Source organism: Nerophis lumbriciformis, linkage group LG29 (genome assembly GCF_033978685.3).
Source record: "Nerophis lumbriciformis linkage group LG29, RoL_Nlum_v2.1, whole genome shotgun sequence".
NCBI classification, from domain to species: Eukaryota; Metazoa; Chordata; class Actinopteri; order Syngnathiformes; family Syngnathidae; genus Nerophis; species Nerophis lumbriciformis.
This window is the reverse complement of record NC_084576.2, coordinates 3,958,987-3,982,670: the sequence shown is the minus strand read 5'-3', so window position 1 is coordinate 3,982,670 and position 23,684 is coordinate 3,958,987. Positions and strand designations below refer to the sequence as shown.

The window sequence follows — 23,684 nt, the reverse complement described above, 5'->3', positions numbered from 1 at the left end:
TGTTCTAGAATATATTATAAATTGTCTACAATATGTAATACATGGTCTAGAATAAGTGACAATACATGTACGAGAATATACACTATATTGCTAAAAGTAAACTGACAGAGAGGGGTCAGCGGATGCTGAAGCGCATAGTGCAAAGACTTTCTGCACAGTCAGTTGCTACAGAGCTCCAAACTTCATGTGACCTTCCAATTAGCCCACGTATAGTACGCCGAGAGCCTCATGGAATGGGTTTCCATGGCCGAGCAGCTGCATCTAAGCCATACATCATCAAGTTTAATGCAAAGCGTCGGATGCAGTGGTGTAAAGCACGTTGCCACTGGACTATAGAGCAGTGGAAACGCGTTCTCTGGAGGGATGAATCACGCTTTTCCATCTGGCAATCTGATGGACGAGTCTGGGTTTGGAGGTTGCCAGGAGAACGATACATTTCGGACTACATTGTGCCGAGTGTGAAATTTGGTGGAGAAAGAATTATGGTATGGGGTTGTTTTTCAGGAGTTAGGCTTGGTCCCTAAGTTCAAATGAAAGGAACTTTGAATGCTCAAGATACCAAAACATTTTGGACAATTCCATGCTCCCAACCTTGTGGGAACAGTTTGGAGCGGGCCCCTTCCTCTTCCAACATGACTGTGCACCAGTGCACAAAGCAAGGTCCATAAAGACATGGATGACAGAGTCCAGTGTGGATGAACTTGACTGGCCTGCACAGAGTCCTGACCTGAAGCCGATAGAACACCTTTGGGATGAATTAGAACGGAGACCGAGAGCCAGGCCTTCTCCACCAACATCAGTGTGTGACCTCACCGATGCACTTTTGGAAGAATGGTGGAAAATTCCTATAAACACACTCCGCAACCTTGTGGACAGCCTTCCCAGAAAAGTTGAAGCTCTAATAGCTGCAAAAGTTGGTCCGACATCATATTGAAACCCTGTGGGTTAGGAATGGGATGGCACTTCAAGTTCATATGTGAGTCGAGGCAGGTGGCCATATACATTTGGGCAATATAGTGTATTATACATGTCCTACAATATGTAATACATGTACTAGAATATATGTTACATGTTTCACAATATGTGATAATACATAACTAGAATATATTTTACATGTTTCACAATATGTGATAATACATGTACTAGAATATATGTTTTTTGTTTTTTTTACAATATGTGATAATACATATACTAGAATATATTTTACATGTTGTACAATATGTAATCCATGTTCTAGAATATATTTTACATGTTGTACAATATGTAATACATGTTCGGGAATATATTTTACATGTTGTACAATATGTAATACATGTTCTAAAAGCGGTTGCCTGTCTAGTGTTTACATTCATCTTATTGTAGAGTGAGGAAAGCAATGGAGATTTGCCAATGTCATCTTGTCATGCCTAAATAAGAACTAATCCTTGTGTCAGCAATATGTTTTCAAAAAAGTCACAAAAAACAGGTCAAAGTGTATCCATACACACCAGATACAAAATGAGCTGAGCACACCAAATTCTGTTTGAGGCTTGCAAGCCATAATGGCCTTCCTTCTTTTTAGACAACCACTCTGTCTGCACACTCTGTTTTTCACTACTTTGTGCATATACAGTAGTACTGTAGATGTTTTTTTAGGGATGTCGGATAAAATCGGACTGCCGATATTATCGGCCGATAAATGCTTTAAAATGTAATATCGGAAATTATCGGTATCTGTTTCAAAATTATCGGTATCGGTTTCAAAATGTTCAATGTATGACTTTTTAAAACACCGCTGTGTACATGAACGTAGGGAGAAGTACAGAGCACCAATAAACCTTAAAGGCACTGCCTTTGCGTGCCGGCCCAGTCACATAATATCTACGGCTTTTCACACACACAAGTGAATGCAAAGCATAATTGGTCAACAGCCATACAGGTCACACTGAGGGTGGCCGTATAAACAACTTTAACACTCTTACACTGTGAACCCACACCAAACAAGAATGACAAACACATTTCGGGAGAACATCAGCACCGTAACACAACATAAACACAACAGAGCAAATACCCAGAACCCCTTGCAGCACTAACTCTTCCAGGACGCTACAATATACACCCCCCGCTACCCCCTACCCACTCCCCCCCAAATCCTCAACCCCGCCCACTTCAACCTCCTCATACTCTGCTGTTTTGAGGCATGTTAAAAAAAATAATGCACTTTGTGACTTCAATAATAAATATGGCAGTGCCATGTTGGCATTTTTTTCCATAACTTGAGTTTATTTATTTTGGAAAACCTTGTTACATTGTTTAATGCATCCAGCGGGGCATCACAACAAAATTAGGCATTATAATGTGTTAATTCCACCACTGTATATAACGGTATCGTTTGATATCGGAATCGGTAATTAAGAGTTGGACAATATTGAAATATCAGATATCGGCAAAAAAAACGCCATTATCGGACATCTCTAATGTTTTTATCGCTTTGCTACATTCTGACTGCCGAAAAAAACATGAGCAAAGTGAACCATTTAGCTTTAGCAGAGATGCTAACTGTCCCTTTCGCAGACAATACTTTCTCTCCCCTTGCTGATGTTGATGTTACATGAAAACACTTGATGTGAAGCACACTGCACCTTTTGCAAGAAAACACTTCTATCTGAAAATAGGCTGTTACCATGTTTTTTTCAATGAGTTTACACTAGAGAAGCTCCTGGTGTTACCATTTTGTTTTCCAATGTGAAAGTCCATCCATCCATCCATCCATCCATCTTCTTCCGCTTATCCGAGGTCGGGTCGCGGGGGCAGCAGCCTAAGCAGGGAAGCCCAGACTTCCCTCTCCCCAGCCACTTCGTCCAGCTCCTCCCGGGGGATCCCGAGGCGTTCCCAGGCCAGCCGGGAGACATAGTCTTCCCAACGTGTCCTGCCACCCGACGGAGGAAACTAATTTCGGCCGCTTGTGCCCGTGATCTTGTCCTTTTGGTCATAACCCAAAGCTCATGACCATAGGTGAGGATGGGAACGTAGATCGACCGGTAAATTGAGAGCTTTGCCTTCCGGCTCAGCTCCTTCTTCACCACAACGGATCGATACAGCGTCCGCATTACTGAACATGCCGCACCGATCCGCCTGTCGATCTCACGATCCACTCTTCCCTCACTCGTGAACAAGACTCTGAGGTACTTGAACTCCTCCACTTGGGGCAGGGTCTCCTCCCCAACCCGGAGATGGCACTCCACCCTTTTCCGGGTGAGAACCATGGACTCGGACTTGGAGGTGCTGATTCTCATCCCAGTCGCTTCACACTCGGCTGCGAACCGATCCAGCGAGAGCTGAAGATCCTGGCCAGATGAAGCCATCAGGATCACATCATCTGCAAAAAGCAGAGACCTAATCCTGCAGCCACCAAACCGGATCCCCTCAATGCCTTGACTGCGCCTAGAAATTCTGTCCATAAAAGTTATGAACAGAATCGGTGACAAAGGGCAGCCTTGGCGGAGTCCAACCCTCACTGGAAACGTGTCCGACTTACTGCCGGCAATGCGGACCAAGCTCTGACACTGATCATACAGGGAGCGGACCGCCAAAATCAGACAGTCCGATACCCCATACCCTCTGAGCACTCCCCACAGGACTTCCCGAGGGACACGGTCGAATGCCTTCTCCAAGTCCACAAAGCACATGTAGACTGGTTGGGCAAACTCCCATGCACCCTCAAGGACCCTGCCGAGAGTATAGAGCTGGTCCACAGTTCCACGACCAGGACGAAAACCACACTGTTCCTCCTGAATCCGAGGTTCGACTATCCGGCGTAGCCTCCTCTCCAGTACACCTGAATAGACCTTACCGGGAAGGCTGAGGAGTGTGATCCCACGATAGTTAGAACACACTCTCCGGTTCCCCTTCTTAAAGAGAGGAACCACCACCCCGGTCTGCCAATCCAGAGGTACCGCCCCCGATGTCCACGCGATGCTGCAGAGTCTTGTCAACCAAGACAGCCCCACAGCATCCAGAGCCTTAAGGAACTCCGGGGATCTCATCCACCCCCGGGGCCTTGCCACCGAGGAGCTTTTTAACTACCTCAGCAACCTCAGCCCCAGAAATAGAAGAGTCCACCACAGATTCCCCAGGCACTGCTTCCTCATAGGAAGACGTGTTGGTGGGATTGAGGAGGTCTTCGAAGTATTCTCTCCACCGATCCACAACATCCGCAGTCGAGGTCAGCAGAACACCATCCTCACCATACACGGTGTTGACAGTGCACTGCTTCCTCTTCCTGAGGCGGCGGATGGTGGTCCAGAATCGCTTCGAAGCCGTTCGGAAGTCGTTTTCCATGGCTTCCCCGAACTCCTCCCATGTCCGAGTTTTTGCCTCCGCAACCGCTGAAGCCGCACACCGCTTGGCCTGTCGGTACTTGTCCACTGCCTCAGGAGTCCTATGAGCCAAAAGAACCCGATAGGACTCCTTCTTCAGCTTGACGGCATCCCTCACCGCCGGTGTCCACCAACGGGTTCTGGGATTACCGCCACGACAGGCACCAACTACCTTGCGGCCACAGCTCCAATCAGCTGCCTCGACAATAGAGGCGCGGAACATGGTCCACTCGGACTCAATGTCCAGCACCTCCCTCGTGACATGTTCAAAGTTCTTCCGGAGGTGGGAATTGAAACTCTCTCTGACAGGAGACTCTGCCAGACGTTCCCAGCAAACCCTCACAATGCGTTTGGGCCTGCCAGGTCTGTCCGGCATCCTCCCCCACCATCGCAGCCAACTCACCACCAGGTGGTGATCGGTTAAAAGTCATATACTTAAAATTCATTCTGGACCTTTGGTTTTACTTTGTCCTTGTATTTTTTGTCCGTATGGATGTGAAATGATCTTAAATTATTTTCAAGATGGTCTTAAATAAGTCTTAAAAGGTCTTAATTTGACATGTTGAAGAAACCTGCAGAGACCCTGATATATATCATTTATATTTATTTAGTTTGCCGTTTTTGTTCACAGAATTATGATCACTCATTTTTAGGTCTATTTTTTTAATGCCTGGCTGGCGATCGACTGACACACCCTCCGTGATCGACCGGTAGCTCGCGATCGACGTAATGGGCACCCCTGTTCTAGAATATATAATACATGTTCTAGAATATATGTACAATATGTGATAATACATGTTGTAGAATATACATGTACTAGAAATTGTAATACATGTTTTACAATATGTGATAATACATATTCTAGAATATACTATACCACGTTCTCGAAATTGTAATACATGTCCTACAATACGGTATAAATGTACTACAGTATGTGACAATGCATGTCCTAGCATATATAATACATTTTCTGGAATATATTTCACATGTTGTACAATATGTGATAATACATGTCTTAGAATATATTTTAAATGTTCTACAATATGTGATAATACATGTTGTAGAATTTATTATACATGTTCGAGGAATTTTAATACACATGTCCTAGAATATATAATACACGTACTAGAATATATAATACACATTCTAGAATATATAATACATGTTTTACAATATGTGATAATACATGGTCTAGAATATATAATACATATTGTAGAATATATTTCACATGTTGTACAATATGTGATAAAACATGTCTTAGAAAATATTATAACTGTTCTACAATATGTGATAATACATGTTGTAGACTTGATTATACATGTTCTAGAAATTGTAATGCATGTCCTACAATATGGTATAAATGTTGTACAATATGTGATAATACATGTTCTAGAATATATATTTACATGTTTTACAATATGTGATAATACATGTTCTGGAATATATTATACACGTTCTAGAAATTGTAATACATGTTCTCCAAAATGGTATGTCTACAATATGTGATAATGCATGTCCTAGAATATATAATACATGTTCTAGAATGTATTTTACACGTTGCACAATATGTGATAATACATGTTCTAAAATATATTATAACTGTTCTACAATATGTGATAATACATGTACTAGAATATATATTTACATGTTTTACAATATGTGATAATACATGTGCTGGATATATTATACACGTTCTAGAAATTGTAAGACATGTCCTATAATATGGTATACAGTAAATATAATGCTTATAATAATATAATGCATGCATATATAATACATTTTCTAGAACATGTGTTACATGTTGTACACCAGGGGTCACCAACACGGTGCCCACGGGCACCAGAGGCAGCACTTACCAGTGAGCTGCCTCTATTTTTTTAATTGTATTTATTTACTAACAAGCTGGTCTTGCTTTGCTCGACATTTTTGATTCTAAGAGAGACAAAATAGAAATAGAATTTGAAAATCCAATAAAATATTTGAAAGACTTGGTCTTCACTAACTGACAAAGAAACAGATAACAGATTTGGTGTCCAGTTCAAAGTGTGACATGATTTATTTAAAATTTTTGAGAGTTGACTTTTGTATTTGACATGAGTTATTATTTGTACAAACATGGTGCAAAGTCATTCATGATTTGTTAAAAAATGTTAGTGGCTAGCTAGTTAAAATGGGATATTGTGATTTCACAAGACTGTCTTAGAAGTGATCATTTGAAAATGTTCAATTTGAAAAATGTGCACTTAGAGAAAATATAAAAATAAAGTGTTGCATATTGATATTTATCTGTTTCTATATATATTCATTGTGAGAAATCATTAAGATGATCAGTGTTTTTTCACAAAGATAAATATCATTAATTATTGTTTTGTATTATTAGGTCCATCAGTGCTAAATATTATAAACTTATCACTTTCCTCTGGCACTGTTCCCCTAGCATTCAAGAAAGCGGTTATTCATCCTCTGCTCAAAAGACCTAACCTTGATCCTGACCTCATGGTAAACTACCGACCGGTGTCCCACCTTCCCTTTATTTCGAAAATCCTCGAAAAAATTGTCGCACAGCAGCTAAATGAACACTTAGTGTCTAACAATCTCTGTGAACCTTTTCAATCCGGTTTCAGGGCAAATCACTCTACGGAGACAGCCCTCGCAAAAATGACTAATGATCTACTGCTAACGATGGATTCTGATGCGTCATCTATGTTGCTGCTTCTTGATCTTAGCGCTGCTTTCCATACCGTCGATCATAATATTTTATTAGAGCGTATCAAAACACGTATTGGTATGTCAGACTTAGCTTTGTCGTGGTTTAACTCGTATCTTACTGACAGGATGCAATGCGTCTCCCATAATAATGTGACCTCGGACTATGTTAAGGTAGCGTGCGGAGTTCCTCAGGGTTCGGTTCTTGGCCCTGCACTCTTTAGTATTTACATGCTGCCGCTAGGCGACATCATACGCAAATACGGTGTTAGCTTTCATTGTTATGCTGATGACACCCAACTCTACATGCCCCTAAAGCTGACCAACACGCCGGATTGTAGTCAGCTGGAGGCGTGTCTTAATGAAATTAAACAATGGATGTCCGCTAACTTCTTGCAACTCAACGCCAAGAAAACGGAAATGCTGATTATCGGTCCTGCTAAACACCGACATTTATTTGATAATACCACCTTAACATTTGACAACCAAACAATTACACAAGGCGAATCAGTAAAGAATCTGGGTATTATCTTCCACCCAACTCTCTCGTTTGAATCACACATTAAGAGTGTTACTAAAACGGCCTTCTTTCATCTCCGTAATATCGCTAAAATTCGTTCTATTTTATCCACTAGCGACGCTGAGATCATTATTCATGCGTTCGTTACGTCTCGTCTCGACTATTGTAACGTATTATTTTCGGGTCTCCCTATGTCTAGCATTAAAAAAAATTACAGTTGGTACAAAATGCGGCTGCTAGACTTTTGACAAGAACAAGAAAGTTTGATCATATTACGCCTATACTGGCTCACCTGCACTGGCTTCCTGTGCACTTAAGATGTGACTTTAAGGTTTTACTACTTACGTATAAAATACTACACGGTCTAGCTCCGTCCTATCTTGTCGATTGCATTGTACCATATGTCCCGGCAAGAAATCTGCGTTCAAAGAACTCCGGCTTATTAGTGATTCCCAGAGCCCAAAAAAAAGTCTGCGGGCTATAGAGCGTTTTCTATTCGGGCTCCAGTACTATGGAATGCCCTCCCGGTAACAATTAGAGATGCTACCTCAGTAGAAGCATTTAAGTCCCATCTTAAAACTCATTTGTATACTCTAGCCTTTAAATAGCCCCCCTGTTAGACCAGTTGATCTGCCGTTTCTTTTCTTTTCTCCTCTGCTCCCCTTTTCCTTGAGGGGGGGGGGGGGCACAGGTCCGGTGGCCATGGATGAAGTGCTGGCTGTCCAGAGTCGGGACCCGGGGTGGACCGCTCGCCTGTGCATCGGCAGGGAACATCTCTGCGCTGCGGAGCCGTCTCCGCTCGGGATGGTGTCCTGCTGGCCCCACTATGGACTGGACTCTTACTATTATGTTGGATCCACTATGGACTGGACTCTCACAATATTATGTCAGACCCACTCGACATCCATTGCTTTCGGTCTCCCCTAGAGGGGGGGGGGTTACCCACATATGCGGTCCTCTCCAAGGTTTCTCATAGTCATTCACATCGACGTCCCACTGGGGTGAGTTTTTCCTTGCCCGTATGTGGGCTTTGTACCGAGGATGTCGTTGTGGCTTGTGCAGCCCTTTGAGACACTTGTGATTTAGGGCTATATAAATAAAGATTGATTGATTGATTGATTGATTAATAATAACATAGAGTTAAAGGTAAATTGAGCAAATTGGCTATTTCTGGCAATGTATTTAAGTGTGTAGCAAACTGGTAGCCCCTGTGATGAGGTGGCGACTTGTCCAGGGTGTACCCTGCCTTCCGCCCGATTGTAGCTGAGATAGGCTCCAGCGGCCCCCCGCGACCCCAAAGGGAATAAGCGGTAGAAAATGGATGGATGGAAACTGGTAGCCCTTCGCATTAATCAGTACTCAATAAGTAGCTCTTGGTTTCAAAAAGGTTGGTGACCCCTGTTGTACACTATGTGATAATACATGGTCTAGAATATATAATGCATGTTCTAAAATATATTTGACATGTTTTACAATAGGGCAGCACGGTGGAAGAGGGGTTAGTGCATCTGCCTCACAATACGAAGGTCCTGAGCAGAGGTGGGTAGTAACGCGCTACATTTACTCCGTTACATCTACTTGAGTAACTTTTGGGATAAATTGTACTTCTAAGAGTAGTTTTAATGCAACATACTTTTACTTGAGTATATTTATAGAGAAGAAACGCTACTTTTACTCCGCTACTTTTATCTACATTCAGCTCGCTACTCGCTACTAATTTTTATCGATCTGTTAATGCACGCTTTGTTTGTTTTGGTCTGTCAGACAGACCTTCAAAGTGCCTGCGTTTCAACAAATACAGTCACTGGTGACGTTCACTCCGTTCCACCAATCAGATGCAGTCACTGGTGACGTTGGACCAATCAAACAGAGCCAGGCGGTCACATGACCTGATTTAAACAAGTTGAAAAACTTATTCGGGTGTTACCATTTAGTGGTCAATTGTACGGAATATGTACTGTACTGTGCAATCTACTAATAAAAGTTTCAATCAATCAATCAAAAGTGTGAAGGAAAAAAGACCCTTTTTTATTTCAATCGTACATCCCGTCAAGAGCCTAAAGACTGACTGCACAGTTCCTGTCTTCACAATAAAAGTGCCGCTCCATCGCGCCTGCGCTTTCAAAACAAGAGTCTCCGAAAGCCAGCGCAAACAAGCTAGCAAGCTACGGAGTTTGCCGCCAATGTATTTCTTGTAAAGTGTATAAAAACGAATATGGAAGCTGGACAAATAAGGTGCCAAAAACCAACCACTTTCATGTGGTATTAGACAGAAAGGAGGAACTTTTTTTTCTCCTCCATTTGAAAACGTGGACGCTATCAGCACTACTGTCTGATTACAATCAATGCAAGTCATCAGAATCAGGTAATAAACCAACTTATATTCTTGTCTTCAGGAAAGAAAGGAATCTATATGTGTTAAACATGCATGTATATTCATTAAAACACCTTTAACATGTAAACAAAAACGGCAAAATAAATAAATATAAATTATATACTGTATATATATATGTGTGTGTATATATATGTATATGTATATATATATGTATATACACACATATATATATATGATATGTGTGTGTATGTTACTCATCAGTTACTCAGTACTTGAGTAGTTTTTTCACAACATACTTTTTACTTTTACTCAAGTAAATATTTGGGTGACTACTCCTTACTTTTACGTGAGTAATAAATCTCTAAAGTAACAGTACTCTTACTTGAGTACAATTTCTGGCTACTCTACCCACCTCTGGTCCTGAGTAGTCTTGGATTCAATCCCAGGCTCGGGATCTTTCCGTGTGGAGTATGCATGTTCTCCCCGTGACTGCGTGGGTTCCCTCCGGGTACTCCGGCTTCCTCCCACCTCCAAAGACATGCACCTGGGGATAGGTTGATTGGCAACACTAAATGGTCCCTAGTGTGTGAATGTGAGTGTGAATGTTGTCTGTCTATTAGAGATGCGCGGATAGGCAATTTATCTAATCCGCAACCGCGTCAGAAAGTCGTCAACCATCCGCCATCCACCCGATGTAACGTTTGATCAGAACTGCATCCGCCCGCCATCCGCCCGTTGTTATATATCTAATATTAATAAAAAAAAAAAAAAGGGTGAAAACTACGCGAATTGCACCTTGTGCAGACAAGATTTTTCGATCGGACACGGAGGAATTAGCGATGTAAAAGACCACGTTGGGACAAAAAAACACAAGTCTAATGCCGTTGCTAGCGATACAAGTGGAAAACTTTCAACGTTTTTCGTCGCCCAAACAGATTCTTTGGATGTGATAAATGCCGAAGTTTTATTTACGGAGGCAATAATTGAGCATGGACTTCCAATCGCACTGGCTGATCACATGGGACAGTTAATAATGTAATGCAACCTTTAAAAATCATTACGCGGTGATCGCGATCCCAAAAATAAACTTTTCTTGCATGATAATGTCCAGAAAAATTTGCTTTATATTACTATAGAGTCCTTTTAACGAATGAGTTTGATGGTTTATCACAAACCTTAAATGAAATTCCATGGCCACCGTCCTGCTCTCTATATCAACCAGGGTGAGCCCCACCCCTTTCGTGAGCGCACTGAGCGCGGAGTGACCCCTGTTACGCGCCCCCGGCAACAGGGGTGGCAAGCAGGTAAGCTGCGCGGGCGGAGCGCGCGGAGTGACCCATGTTACGAGCCCCCGGCCACGGGGGTGGCGGGCAGGTAAGCTGCTTACCTGCTGCGCGTGACGCCGGCCGCGTCGAAAGCGGACGAGGCGGGGTGTCGGTGCGGTGGGCGCGGTAGTGACCCTGGACGTGCGTCAGGCCCTTCTCGCGGATCGCCTCAGCTACGGCTCCCGGTGGGGCCCTCTCGGGGGAAGGGGCCCTCTCGGGGGAAGGGGCCTTGGTCCCGGACCCCGGCGAGGCGTCGGGGGCCTTCTCCGCTCCGTAAAAGTGTCCATCTCTTTTTTTTTTTTTCTTCTGTTGTGGCATATGCTGCAGGTGCCTGCTCGTTTTTCGTATGTGGGTAACAACATTTAACTATGTATATATATTTCCCAATTGGTTTAACTGCCACCCGCAAAAAAATAAAAAATAAAAAAAATATCTAATTAATCCGCCCGACCCGACCCGTGAGCGGATAAAATCTTATTTTTTTAAATTTCATCCGCCCGATCCGCGGATAATCCGCGGACTCCGCGGTTGTGTCCGCAAACCGCGCATCTCTACTGTCTATCTGTGTTGGCCCTGCGATGAGGTGGCGACTTGTCCAGGGTGTACCCCGCCTTCCGCCCGATTGTAGCTGAGATAGGCTCCAGCGCCCCTCGTGACCCCAAAGGGAATAAGCGGTAGAAAATGGATGGATGTTTTACAATATGTGATAATACATGTCTGAGAATATATTATAAATATGTGATAATACATGTTCTAGAACAGTGGTTCTTAACCTTGTTGGAGATACCGAACCCCACCAGTTTCATATGCGCATTCACCGAACCCTTCTTTAGTGAAAAAAATATATATATATATTTTTTCAAATTCAAGACAAAGTTATATGTTTTTGTCCTGGTGCACAACATGAACCATGCATGAACATCACCTTGTTCAAAGAACAAAACCAACACAGTGCATGAACTCACAACAAATGACACACCTGCAAATCGGTGTGACTTCTGCTGTTGCCGTATACATAATACGCCGATAGGGAGAAGTTTTTATTTATTGATTTATTTTGGAAAACCTTGTTACATTGTTTAATGCATCCAGCGGGGCATCACAACAAAATGAGGCATAATAATGTGTTAATTCCACCACTGTATATATATCGGTATCGGTTGATATCAGAATCGGTAATTAAGAGTTGGACAATATCGGCAAAAAAGCCATTATCGGACATCTCTAGAGGTAATATATGCTTACAACTGTCATTTTGTTCATATCTATAATTGTGTTTACTGGAGGTGCAACAGTACAGGTAACCCATACTACAGTCTTATAGCCATGGTTTTACTACTTTTTTGGTATGTTTTGTGGGGGTAAAGTGAACAACTTATTTTCCTCTAAAAGTTATTTTGTTTTTTGCTAGTCTTCACAAATATTCTGCAGTAAACAAAGTATCATACTAAAATACTTTTATTTCAAGTTAACATTTACTAAACAACACTTTCAAGTGGTAGATCATTATTTGTGTTCTTTAATTACTTGTATACATCCGCGCTTCTCAACAGTGTTTTGGGAAACAACAAGCGGTGACTCAGTTTGTGGAGTCTTTAAAACTCAAATACTATAGCTTATATTTAATAAAATCACATTAAAATGCGGTTTTAATTTGAGGTACTGTAAAATAATGTGTACCAACGCATAAAACATGTTTAATGATTATTTTAGGAATAAAATGTTTTCATCCACAAACTCAAATATGATTTGAACACAAAGTGAATGGTGCGAAATTGCTGCCAAAACCCCATTACAAGCTCAAATAAATGTTTCACAAACTCAAAAATGTTTCACAAACTCAAAAAAATGTTACATAAACTCAAAAAAATGTTCTACAAACTCAAAAAAATGTTCCACAAACTCCCCAAAATATTTGTTTGCATTTATGAAACATTTGAGTTTATGAAACATTTTTGAGTTTGTGAAACATTTATGATTTAATGAAACATTTTGGGAGTTTGTGAAACATTTTGGAGTTTGTGAAACATTTGAGTTTGTGAAACTTTTTTTTATTTTTTTATTTGTTAAACACTTCTTGAGTTTGTGGAGTTTTTAATGGAGTGAAATTACTGCCAAAATTCCACTGACTCAAAATAATGTTTCAGAAACTCAAAAAAATGTTTCACAAACTCAAAAAAATGTTCCATAAACTCAAAAAAATGTTCTACAAACTCAAAAAAATGTTCCACAAACTCCCCAAAATATTTGTTTGCATTTATGAAACATTTGAGTTTATGAAACATTTTGGAGTTTGTGAAACATTTATGATTTAATGAAACATTTTGGGAGTTTGTGAAACATTTATGATTTAATGAAACATTTTGGGAGTTTGTGAAACATTTATGATTTAATGAAACAATTTGGGAGTTTGTGAAACATTTATGATTTAATGAAACATTTTGGGAGTTTGTGAAACATTTTTGAGTTTGTGAAACATTTGAGTTTGTGAAACTTTTTTTTTTTTTTAATTTGTTAAACACTTCTTGAGTTTGTGGAGTTTTTAATGGAGTGAAATTACTGCCAAAATTCCACTGACTCAAAATAATGTTTCAGAAACTCAAAAAAATGTTTCAGAAACGCAAACAAATGTTTCACAAATGCAAAAAAATATTTTGGGGAGTTTGTGAAACATTTTTTGAGTTTGTGAAAAAAATTGAGTTTCTGAAACATTTTTGAGTTTGTGAAACATTTATGATTTAATGAAACATTTTGGGAGTTTGTGAAACATTTTTGAGTTTGTGAAACATTTGAGTTTGTGAAACTTTTTTTTTTTTTTAATTTGTTAAACACTTCTTGAGTTTGTGGAGTTTTTAATGGAGTGAAATTACTGCCAAAATTCCACTGACTCAAAATAATGTTTCAGAAACTCAAAAAAATGTTTCAGAAACGCAAACAAATGTTTCACAAATGCAAAAAAATATTTTGGGGAATTTGTGAAACATTTTTTGAGTTTGTGAAAAAAATTGAGTTTCTGAAACATTTTTGAGTTTGTGAAAAAAAAAAGAGTTTGTAACATTTATGAGTTCGTGAAAACATTTTTTTGAGTTTGTAAAACATTTTTGAGTTTGTGAAAACATTTTTTTTTTTAATTTTTACTAGAATACCTGTATGAGCATTTGACATATCAAAATAAAGTACCTACTATACTGTTTACTTGTTGAAATACCCTTTACAAAGCTAAAATCTACCCAAACGACACCTTTGCTGCTTCCAAAAATTGATTAAGTAATATTTTGATATTGACACATCTCATTTCTGCATATATTACTTAGAATACCCTTATGAGCATTACATATATCAAAATCAAGTACCTACTGTACTGTTTACTTATTGAAATATCCTTTACAAAGCTAAAATCTACCCAAACGGCCACTTTGCTGCTGCCAAAAATTGATTGATTGATTGAAGCATTTCTATAAAAAAACAACATTATGCATTCTGGAAATGTAAACGATAGCAAGAATACACCTACAAATTTCTGAAAACTTCACTAGCAAACACTTTGTTTAAAAGGTTTTCACTGTAACAACATTTTAAAATAACTAAAAAAAAAAAAAACACTGATAAAAACTGTAAAACTGTCACTGAATGTCTTAGTGTGATGTCATTCTGTGACAGACAAATGGTACACAGCTCCAGTATGTGCTGAGAGAAAACATTTTTATATTTGAGATGAGATGTGTCAATATCAAAATATTACTTGAATTAGTCTGTCTATCTGTGTTGGCCCTGCGATGAGGTGGCGACTTGTCCAGGGTGTACCCCGCCTTCCGCCCGATTGTAGCTGAGATAGGCTCCAGCGCCCCTCGTGACCCCAAAGGGAATAAGCGGTAGAAAATGGATGGATGTTTTACAATATGTGATAATACATGTCTGAGAATATATTATAACAGTTCTACAATATGTGATAATACATGTTCTAGAACCTTGTTGGAGATACCGAACCCCACCAGTTTCATATGCGCATTCACCGAACCCTTCTTTAGTGAAATATATATATATATATATATTTTTTCAAATTCAAGACAAAGTTATATGTTTTTGTCCTGGTGCACAACATGAACCATGCATGAACATCACCTTGTTCAAAGAACAAAACCAACACAGTGCATGAACTCACAACAAATGACACACCTGCAAATCGGTGTGACTTCTGCTGTTGCCGTATACATAATACGCCGATAGGGAGAAGTTTTTATTAACACGATGAGTCGGGTGTGTCTCGACCTCCGCGGCGGAGGGTCCGCCGAACCCCTGAGGCCGACTCACCGAACCCTTAGGGTTCGATCGAACCCAGGTTGAGAACCACTGTTCTAGAATATATAATACATGTTTTACAATATACGATAATACATGTCCTAGAATATACAGGTAAAAGCCAGTAAATTAGAATATTTTGAAAAACTTGATTTATTTCAGTAATTGCATTCAAAAGGTGTAACTTGTACATTATATTTATTCATTGCACACAGACTGATGCATTCAAATGTTTATTTCATTTAATTTTGATGATTTGAAGTGGCAACAAATGAAAATCCAAAATTCCGTGTGTCACAAAATTAGAATATTACTTAAGGCTAATACAAAAAAGGGATTTTTAGAAATGTTGGCCAACTGAAAAGTATGAAAATGAAAAATATGAGCATGTACAATACTCAATACTTGGTTGGAGCTCCTTTTGCCTCAATTACTGCGTTAATGCGGCGTGGCATGGAGTCGATGAGTTTCTGGCACTGCTCAGGTGTTATGAGAGCCCAGGTTGCTCTGATAGTGGCCTTCAACTCTTCTGCGTTTTTGGGTCTGGCATTCTGCATCTTCCTTTTCACAATACCCCACAGATGTTCTATGGGGCTAAGGTCAGGGGAGTTGGCGGGCCAATTTAGAACAGAAATACCATGGTCCGTAAACCAGGCACGGGTAGATTTTGCGCTGTGTGCAGGCGCCAAGTCCTGTTGGAACTTGAAATCTCCATCTCCATAGAGCAGGTCAGCAGCAGGAAGCATGAAGTGCTCTAAAACTTGCTGGTAGACGGCTGCGTTGACCCTGGATCTCAGGAAACAGAGTGGACCGACACCAGCAGATGACATGGCACCCCAAACCATCACCCAACCATGCAAATTTTGCATTTCCTTTGGAAATCGAGGTCCCAGAGTCTGGAGGAAGACAGGAGAGGCACAGGATCCACGTTGCCTGACGTCTAGTGTAAAGTTTCCACCATCAGTGATGGTTTGGGGTGCCATGTCATCTGCTGGTGTCGGTCCACTCTGTTTCCTGAGATCCAGGGTCAACGCAGCCGTCTACCAGCAAGTTTTAGAGCACTTCATGCTTCCTGCTGCTGACCTGCTCTATGGAGATGGAGATTTCAAGTTCCAACAGGACTTGGCGCCTGCACACAGCGCAAAATCTACCCGTGCCTGGTTTACGGACCATGGTATTTCTGTTCTAAATTGGCCCGCCAACTCCCCTGACCTTAGCCCCATAGAAAATCTGTGGGGTATTGTGAAAAGGAAGATGCAGAATGCCAGACCCAAAAACGCAGAAGAGTTGAAGGCCACTATCAGAGCAACCTGGGCTCTCATAACACCTGAGCAGTGCCAGAAACTCATCGACTCCATGCCACGCCGCATTAACGCAGTAATTGAGGCAAAAGGAGCTCCAACCAAGTATTGAGTATTGTACATGCTCATATTTTTCATTTTCATACTTTTCAGTTGGCCAACATTTCTAAAAATGCCTTTTTTGTATTAGCCTTAAGTAATATTCTAATTTTGTGACACACGGAATTTTGGATTTTCATTTGTTGCCACTTCAAATCATCAAAATTAAATGAAATAAACATTTGAATGCATCAGTCTGTGTGCAATGAATAAATATAATGTACAAGTTACACCTTTTGAATGCAATTACTGAAATAAATCAAGTTTTTCAAAATATTCTAATTTACTGGCTTTTACCTGTATAATACATGTCCTAGAATATGTGTTACATGTTGTACAATATGTGATAATACATGGTCTAGAATATATAATACATAGTCTAGAAAATATTTTACATGTTCTACAATATGTGCTAATACATGTTGTAGAATGTATTATTCATGTTCTAGAAATTGTAATACATACTTTTGTGGCTTCCCTCCCATGGAGGGTGTCAATGATGGTCTTCTGGCTGGTGGTCAGGCAGCACGGTGTCACAGGGGTTAGTGCGTGTGGCAACATTGTTTTAACCATTTTGAAAAGTTCAACACCAACCTATTCAAATCATCTCAGATCATTGTTGTATTACCTATATTTTCCAAAATTCCATTTTTTCCCTACAATTTCCAGGAAATTCCCATTCAAATGAACGGTTGTATTCATAGTTATACAATGTCCTAAATTGTCTGAATGTTGCGCCATTTTTTACCCGATTCCAACCTTTCAACCACCCACACTTCACACAGCTACTACGAGCATGTATTATTATTATTACGTGTCATGTACTACAATATGATGTATTATTACATGTGTCATGTACTACAATATGATGTATTATTACATGTGTCATGTACTACAATATGATGTATTATTACATGTGTCATGTACTACAATATGATGTATTATTACATGTGTAATGTACTATAATATGATGTATTATTACATGTGTAATGTACTACAATATGATGTATTTGTACATGTCATGTACTATGATATGATTATTACATGTGTCATGTACTACAATATGATGTATTATTACATGTGACATGTACTATAATATGATGTATTATTACATGTGTAATGTACTACAATATGATGTATTTGTACATGTCATGTACTATGATATGATTATTACATGTGTCATGTACTACAATATGATGTATTATTACATGTGTAATGTACTATAATATGATGTATTATTACATGTGTAATGTACTACAATATGATGTATTATTACATGTGTCATGTACTATAATATGATGTATTATTACATGTGTAATGTACTACAATATGATGTATTATTACATGTGTAATGTACTATAATATGATGTATTATTACATGTGTAATGTACTACAATATGATGTATTATTACATGTGTCATGTACTACAATATGATGTATTATTACATGTGTAATGTACTATAATATGATGTATTATTACATGTGTAATGTACTACAATATGATGTATTTGTACATGTCATGTACTATGATATGATTATTACATGTGTCATGTACTACAATATGATGTATTATTACATGTGTAATATACTATAATATGATGTATTATTACATGTGTCATGTACTACAATATGATGTATTATTACATGTGACATGTACTATAATATGATGTATTATTACATGTGTAATGTACTACAATATGATGTATTTGTACATGTCATGTACTATGATATGATTATTACATGTGTCATGTACTACAATATGATGTATTATTACATGTGTAATGTACTATAATATGATGTATTATTACATGTGTAATGTACTACAATATGATGTATTATTACATGTGTCATGTACTATAATATGATGTATTATTACATGTGTAATGTACTACAATATGATGTATTATTACATGTGTAATGTACTATAATATGATGTATTATTACATGTGTAATGTACTACAATATGATGTATTATTACATGTGTCATGTACTACAATATGATGTATTATTACATGTGTAATGTACTATAATATGATGTATTATTACATGTGTAATGTACTACAATATGATGTATTTGTACATGTCATGTACTATGATATGATTATTACATGTGTCATGTACTACAATATGATGTATTATTACATGTGTAATATACTATAATATGATGTATTATTACATGTGTAATGTACTATAATATGATGTATTATTACATGTGTAATGTACTACAATATGATGTATTTGTACATGTCATGTACTATGATATGATTAATACATGTGTCATGTACTACAATATGATGTATTATTACATGTGACATGTACTATAATATGATGTATTATTACATGTGTCATGTACTACAATATGATGTATTATTACATGTGTAATGTACTATAATATGATGTATTATTACATGTGTAATGTACTATAATATGATGTATTATTACATGTGTAATGTACTATAATATGATGTATTTGTACATGTCATGTACTATGATATGATTATTACATGTGTCATGTACTACAATATGATGTATTATTACATGTGTAATATACTATAATATGATGTATTATTACATGTGTAATGTACTATAATATGATGTATTTGTACATGTCATGTACTATGATATGATTATTACATGTGTCATGTACTACAATATGATGTATTATTACATGTGTAATATACTATAATATGATGTATTATTACATGTGTAATGTACTATAATATGATGTATTATTACATGTGTAATGTACTACAATATGATGTATTTGTACATGTCATGTACTATGATATGATTAATACATGTGTCATGTACTACAATATGATGTATTATTACATGTGTCATGTACTACAATATGATGTATTATTACATGTGTAATGTACTATAATATGATGTATTATTACATGTGTAATGTACTACAATATGATGTATTTGTACATGTCATGTACTATGATATGATTATTACATGTGTCATGTACTACAATATGATGTATTATTACATGTGTCATGTACTACAATATGATGTATTATTACATGTGTAATGTACTATAATATGATGTATTATTACATGTGTAATGTACTACAATATGATGTATTTGTACATGTCATGTACTATGATATGATTATTACATGTGTCATGTACTACAATATGATGTATTATTACATGTGTCATGTACTACAATATGATGTATTATTACATGTGTAATGTACTATAATATGATGTATTATTACATGTGTAATGTACTACAATATGATGTATTTGTACATGTCATGTACTATGATATGATTATTACATGTGTCATGTACTACAATATGATGTATTATTACATGTGTCATGTACTACAATATGATGTATTATTACATGTGTAATGTACTATAATATGATGTATTATTACATGTGTAATGTACTACAATATGATGTATTTGTACATGTCATGTACTATGATATGATTATTACATGTGTCATGTACTACAATATGATGTATTATTACATGTGTCATGTACTACAATATGATGTATTATTACATGTGTAATGTACTATAATATGATGTATTATTACATGTGTAATGTACTACAATATGATGTATTTGTACATGTCATGTACTATGATATGATTATTACATGTGTCATGTACTACAATATGATGTATTATTACATGTCATGTACTACAATATCATGTACTACATGTGTCATGTACTACAATGTGATGTATTATTACTTGACCAGTACATGAGTTATGCACTTTAATCACATACTATTACATGTGTCCTAGTATACTCCTACTCGTATGAAATAGTATTTGTTGTTTTGGTCGTACTACTACTGGTATGAAGCAGTATTGTTGTTTTGGTAGTTCTACCACTGGTATGAAGTAGTATTGTTTCGAGTACTACTACTTCTGTGAAGTAGTATTGTTTCGAGTACTACTACTCCTATGAAATAGTATTGTAGTTGTTTTCAGTAATACTACTATGAAGTAGTATTGTTTTGGTAGTCGTACTACTGGTATGAAGAAGTATTGTAGTTGTTTTGGTAGTACAACTACTGGTATGAAGTAGTATTGTTTTGAGTACTACTACTGTTATGAAGTAGTATTGTTTTGAGTACTACTACTACTGCTACTGGTACGAAGTAGTATTATTGTTGTTTTGAGTACTACTAATATGTAGTATATATAATAGTATTGTTTTGAGTACTGCTACTGGTACGAAGTAGTATTATTGTTGTTTTGAGTACTACTTATATGTAGTATGTACAGTATAATAGTATTGTTTTGAGTACTGTTACTGGTATGAAGTAGTATTGTAGTTGTTTTGGTGGTACTACTACTGTTATGAAGTAGTATTGTTTTGAGTACTACTACTACTACTACTGGTACGAAGTAGTATTATTGTTGTTTTGAGTACTACTAATATGTAGTATATATAATAGTATTGTTTTGAGTACTGCTACTGGTACGAAGTAGTATTATTGTTGTTTTGAGTACTACTTATATGTAGTATGTACAGTATAATAGTATTGTTTTGAGTACTGTTACTGGTATGAAGTAGTATTGTAGTTGTTTTGGTGGTACTACTACTGGTATGAAGTAGTATTGTTTTGAGTACTACTACTACTACTACTACTGGTACGAAGTAGTATTATTGTTGTTTTGAGTACTACTAATATGTAGTATATATAATAGTATTGTTTTGAGTACTGCTACTGGTACGAAGTAGTATTATTGTTGTTTTGAGTACTACTTATATGTAGTATGTACAGTATAATAGTATTGTTTTGAGTACTGTTACTGGTATGAAGTAGTATTGTAGTTGTTTTGGTGGTACTACTACTGTTATGAAGTAGTATTGTTTTGAGTACTACTACTACTACTACTGGTGGTACGAAGTAGTATTATTGTTGTTTTGAGTACTACTAATATGTAGTATATATAGTAGTATTGTTTTGAGTACTGCTACTGGTACGAAGTAGTATTATTGTTGTTTTGAGTACTACTTATATGTAGTATGTACAGTATAATAGTATTGTTTTGAGTACTGTTACTGGTATGAAGTAGTATTGTAGTTGTTTTGGTGGTACTACTACTGTTATGAAGTAGTATTGTTTTGAGTACTACTACTACTACTACTGGTACGAAGTAGTATTGTTGTTTTGAGTACTACTAATATGTAGTATATATAATAGTATTGTTTTGAGTACTGCTACTGGTACGAAGTAGTATTATTGTTGTTTTGAGTACTACTTATATGTAGTATGTACAGTATAATAGTATTGTTTTGAGTACTGTTACTGGTATGAAGTAGTATTGTAGTTGTTTTGGTGGTACTACTACTGGTATGAAGTAGTATTGTTGTTGTTTTGGTAGTACAACTACTGGTATGAAGTAGTATTGTTTTGAGTACTACTACTGTTATGAAGTAGTATTGTTTTGAGTACTACTACTGGTACGAAGTAGTATTATTGTTGTTTTGAGTACTACTAATATGTAGTATATATAATAGTATTGTTTTGAGTACTGCTACTGGTACGAAGTAGTATTATTGTTGTTTTGAGTACTACTTACATGTAGTATGTACAGTATAATAGTATTGTTTTGAGTACTGTTACTGGTATGAAGTAGTATTGTAGTTGTTTTGGTGGTACTACTACTGTTATGAAGTAGTATTGTTTTGAGTACTACTACTACTACTGGTACGAAGTAGTATTATTGTTGTTTTGAGTACTACTAATATGTAGTATATATAATAGTATTGTTTTGAGTACTGCTACTGGTACAAAGTAGTATTATTGTTTTGAGTACTAATATGTAGTATGTACAGTATAATAGTATTGTTTTGAGTACTGTTACTGGTATGAAGTAGTATTGTAGTTGTTTTGGTGGTACTACTACTGGTATGAAGTAGTATTGCTTCGAGTACTACTACTTCTGTGAAGTAGTATTGTTTCGAGTACTACTACTCCTGTGAAATAGTATTGTAGTTGTTTTCAGTAATACTACTATGAAGTAGTGTTGTTTTGGTAGTCGTACTACTGGTATGAAGAAGTATTGTAGTTGTTTTGGTAGTACAACTACTGGTATGAAGTAGTATTGTAGTTGTTTTGGTAGTACAACTACTGGTATGAAGTAGTATTGTTTTGAGTACTACTACTGTTATGAAGTAGTATTGTTTTGAGTACTACTACTGGTACGAAGTAGTATTATTGTTGTTTTGAGTACTACTAATATGTAGTATGTACAGTATAATAGTATTGTTTTGAGTACTGTTACTGGTATGAAGTAGTATTGTAGTTGTTTTGGTGGTACTACTACTGGTATGAAGTAGTATTGTTGTTTTGAGTACTACTACTGGTATTACACAAATACTCCAACTAGTATTGTTGTTGTTATTCCAGAGCAGCAGAGCGGCGTGCTGCTGAGGTGCTTCAGCGAGGAGCTGCGTGTGAAGCGCATGGTCCAACAGGAAGTGGCCCACAGTGCGACCCCGGACCTGAGCCTGGTCTACCTGTCGTGTTGGCTGCACCAGCCCAAGATGGCGGCGGCGGGCAGAGTGGCGCTGGAGGCCATGTTGTTGGAGACGGGTCACCGGGCGCTGTGAGGGGCAGGAAGAGGCGTGCTCTTTGAGGAGGACTTTTATTGCAAAGCAGGAAGTAATAAAAGGTAATAAAATAGTCTTATCTACATATCAACATGATCTCATCCACACCCAGGATGAAATAAATTAAGTCCAAACTCAAGGTGACCTC

At 37.6% G+C, this 23,684-nt stretch overlaps 1 protein-coding gene across 2 annotated transcripts in view; it reads left to right on the top strand.

The window, feature by feature from the left end:
- Window positions 1–23,606, top strand: part of cinp (cyclin dependent kinase 2 interacting protein) — a 37,515-nt gene extending 13,909 nt beyond the window's left edge. Inside the window, exon 5 of one of the 2 annotated variants that reach the window (XM_061925206.1) lies at window positions 23,339–23,606. In XM_061925206.1, coding sequence (XP_061781190.1) covers window positions 23,339–23,562 — 224 coding nt within the window. In that variant the 3' untranslated portion in view covers window positions 23,563–23,606. Of the gene's footprint in view, window positions 1–23,333 lie in introns of both variants that reach the window. The other variant, XM_061925207.1, reaches the window with a different exon arrangement.
- The last annotated feature ends 78 nt before the right edge of the window (window positions 23,607–23,684 follow it).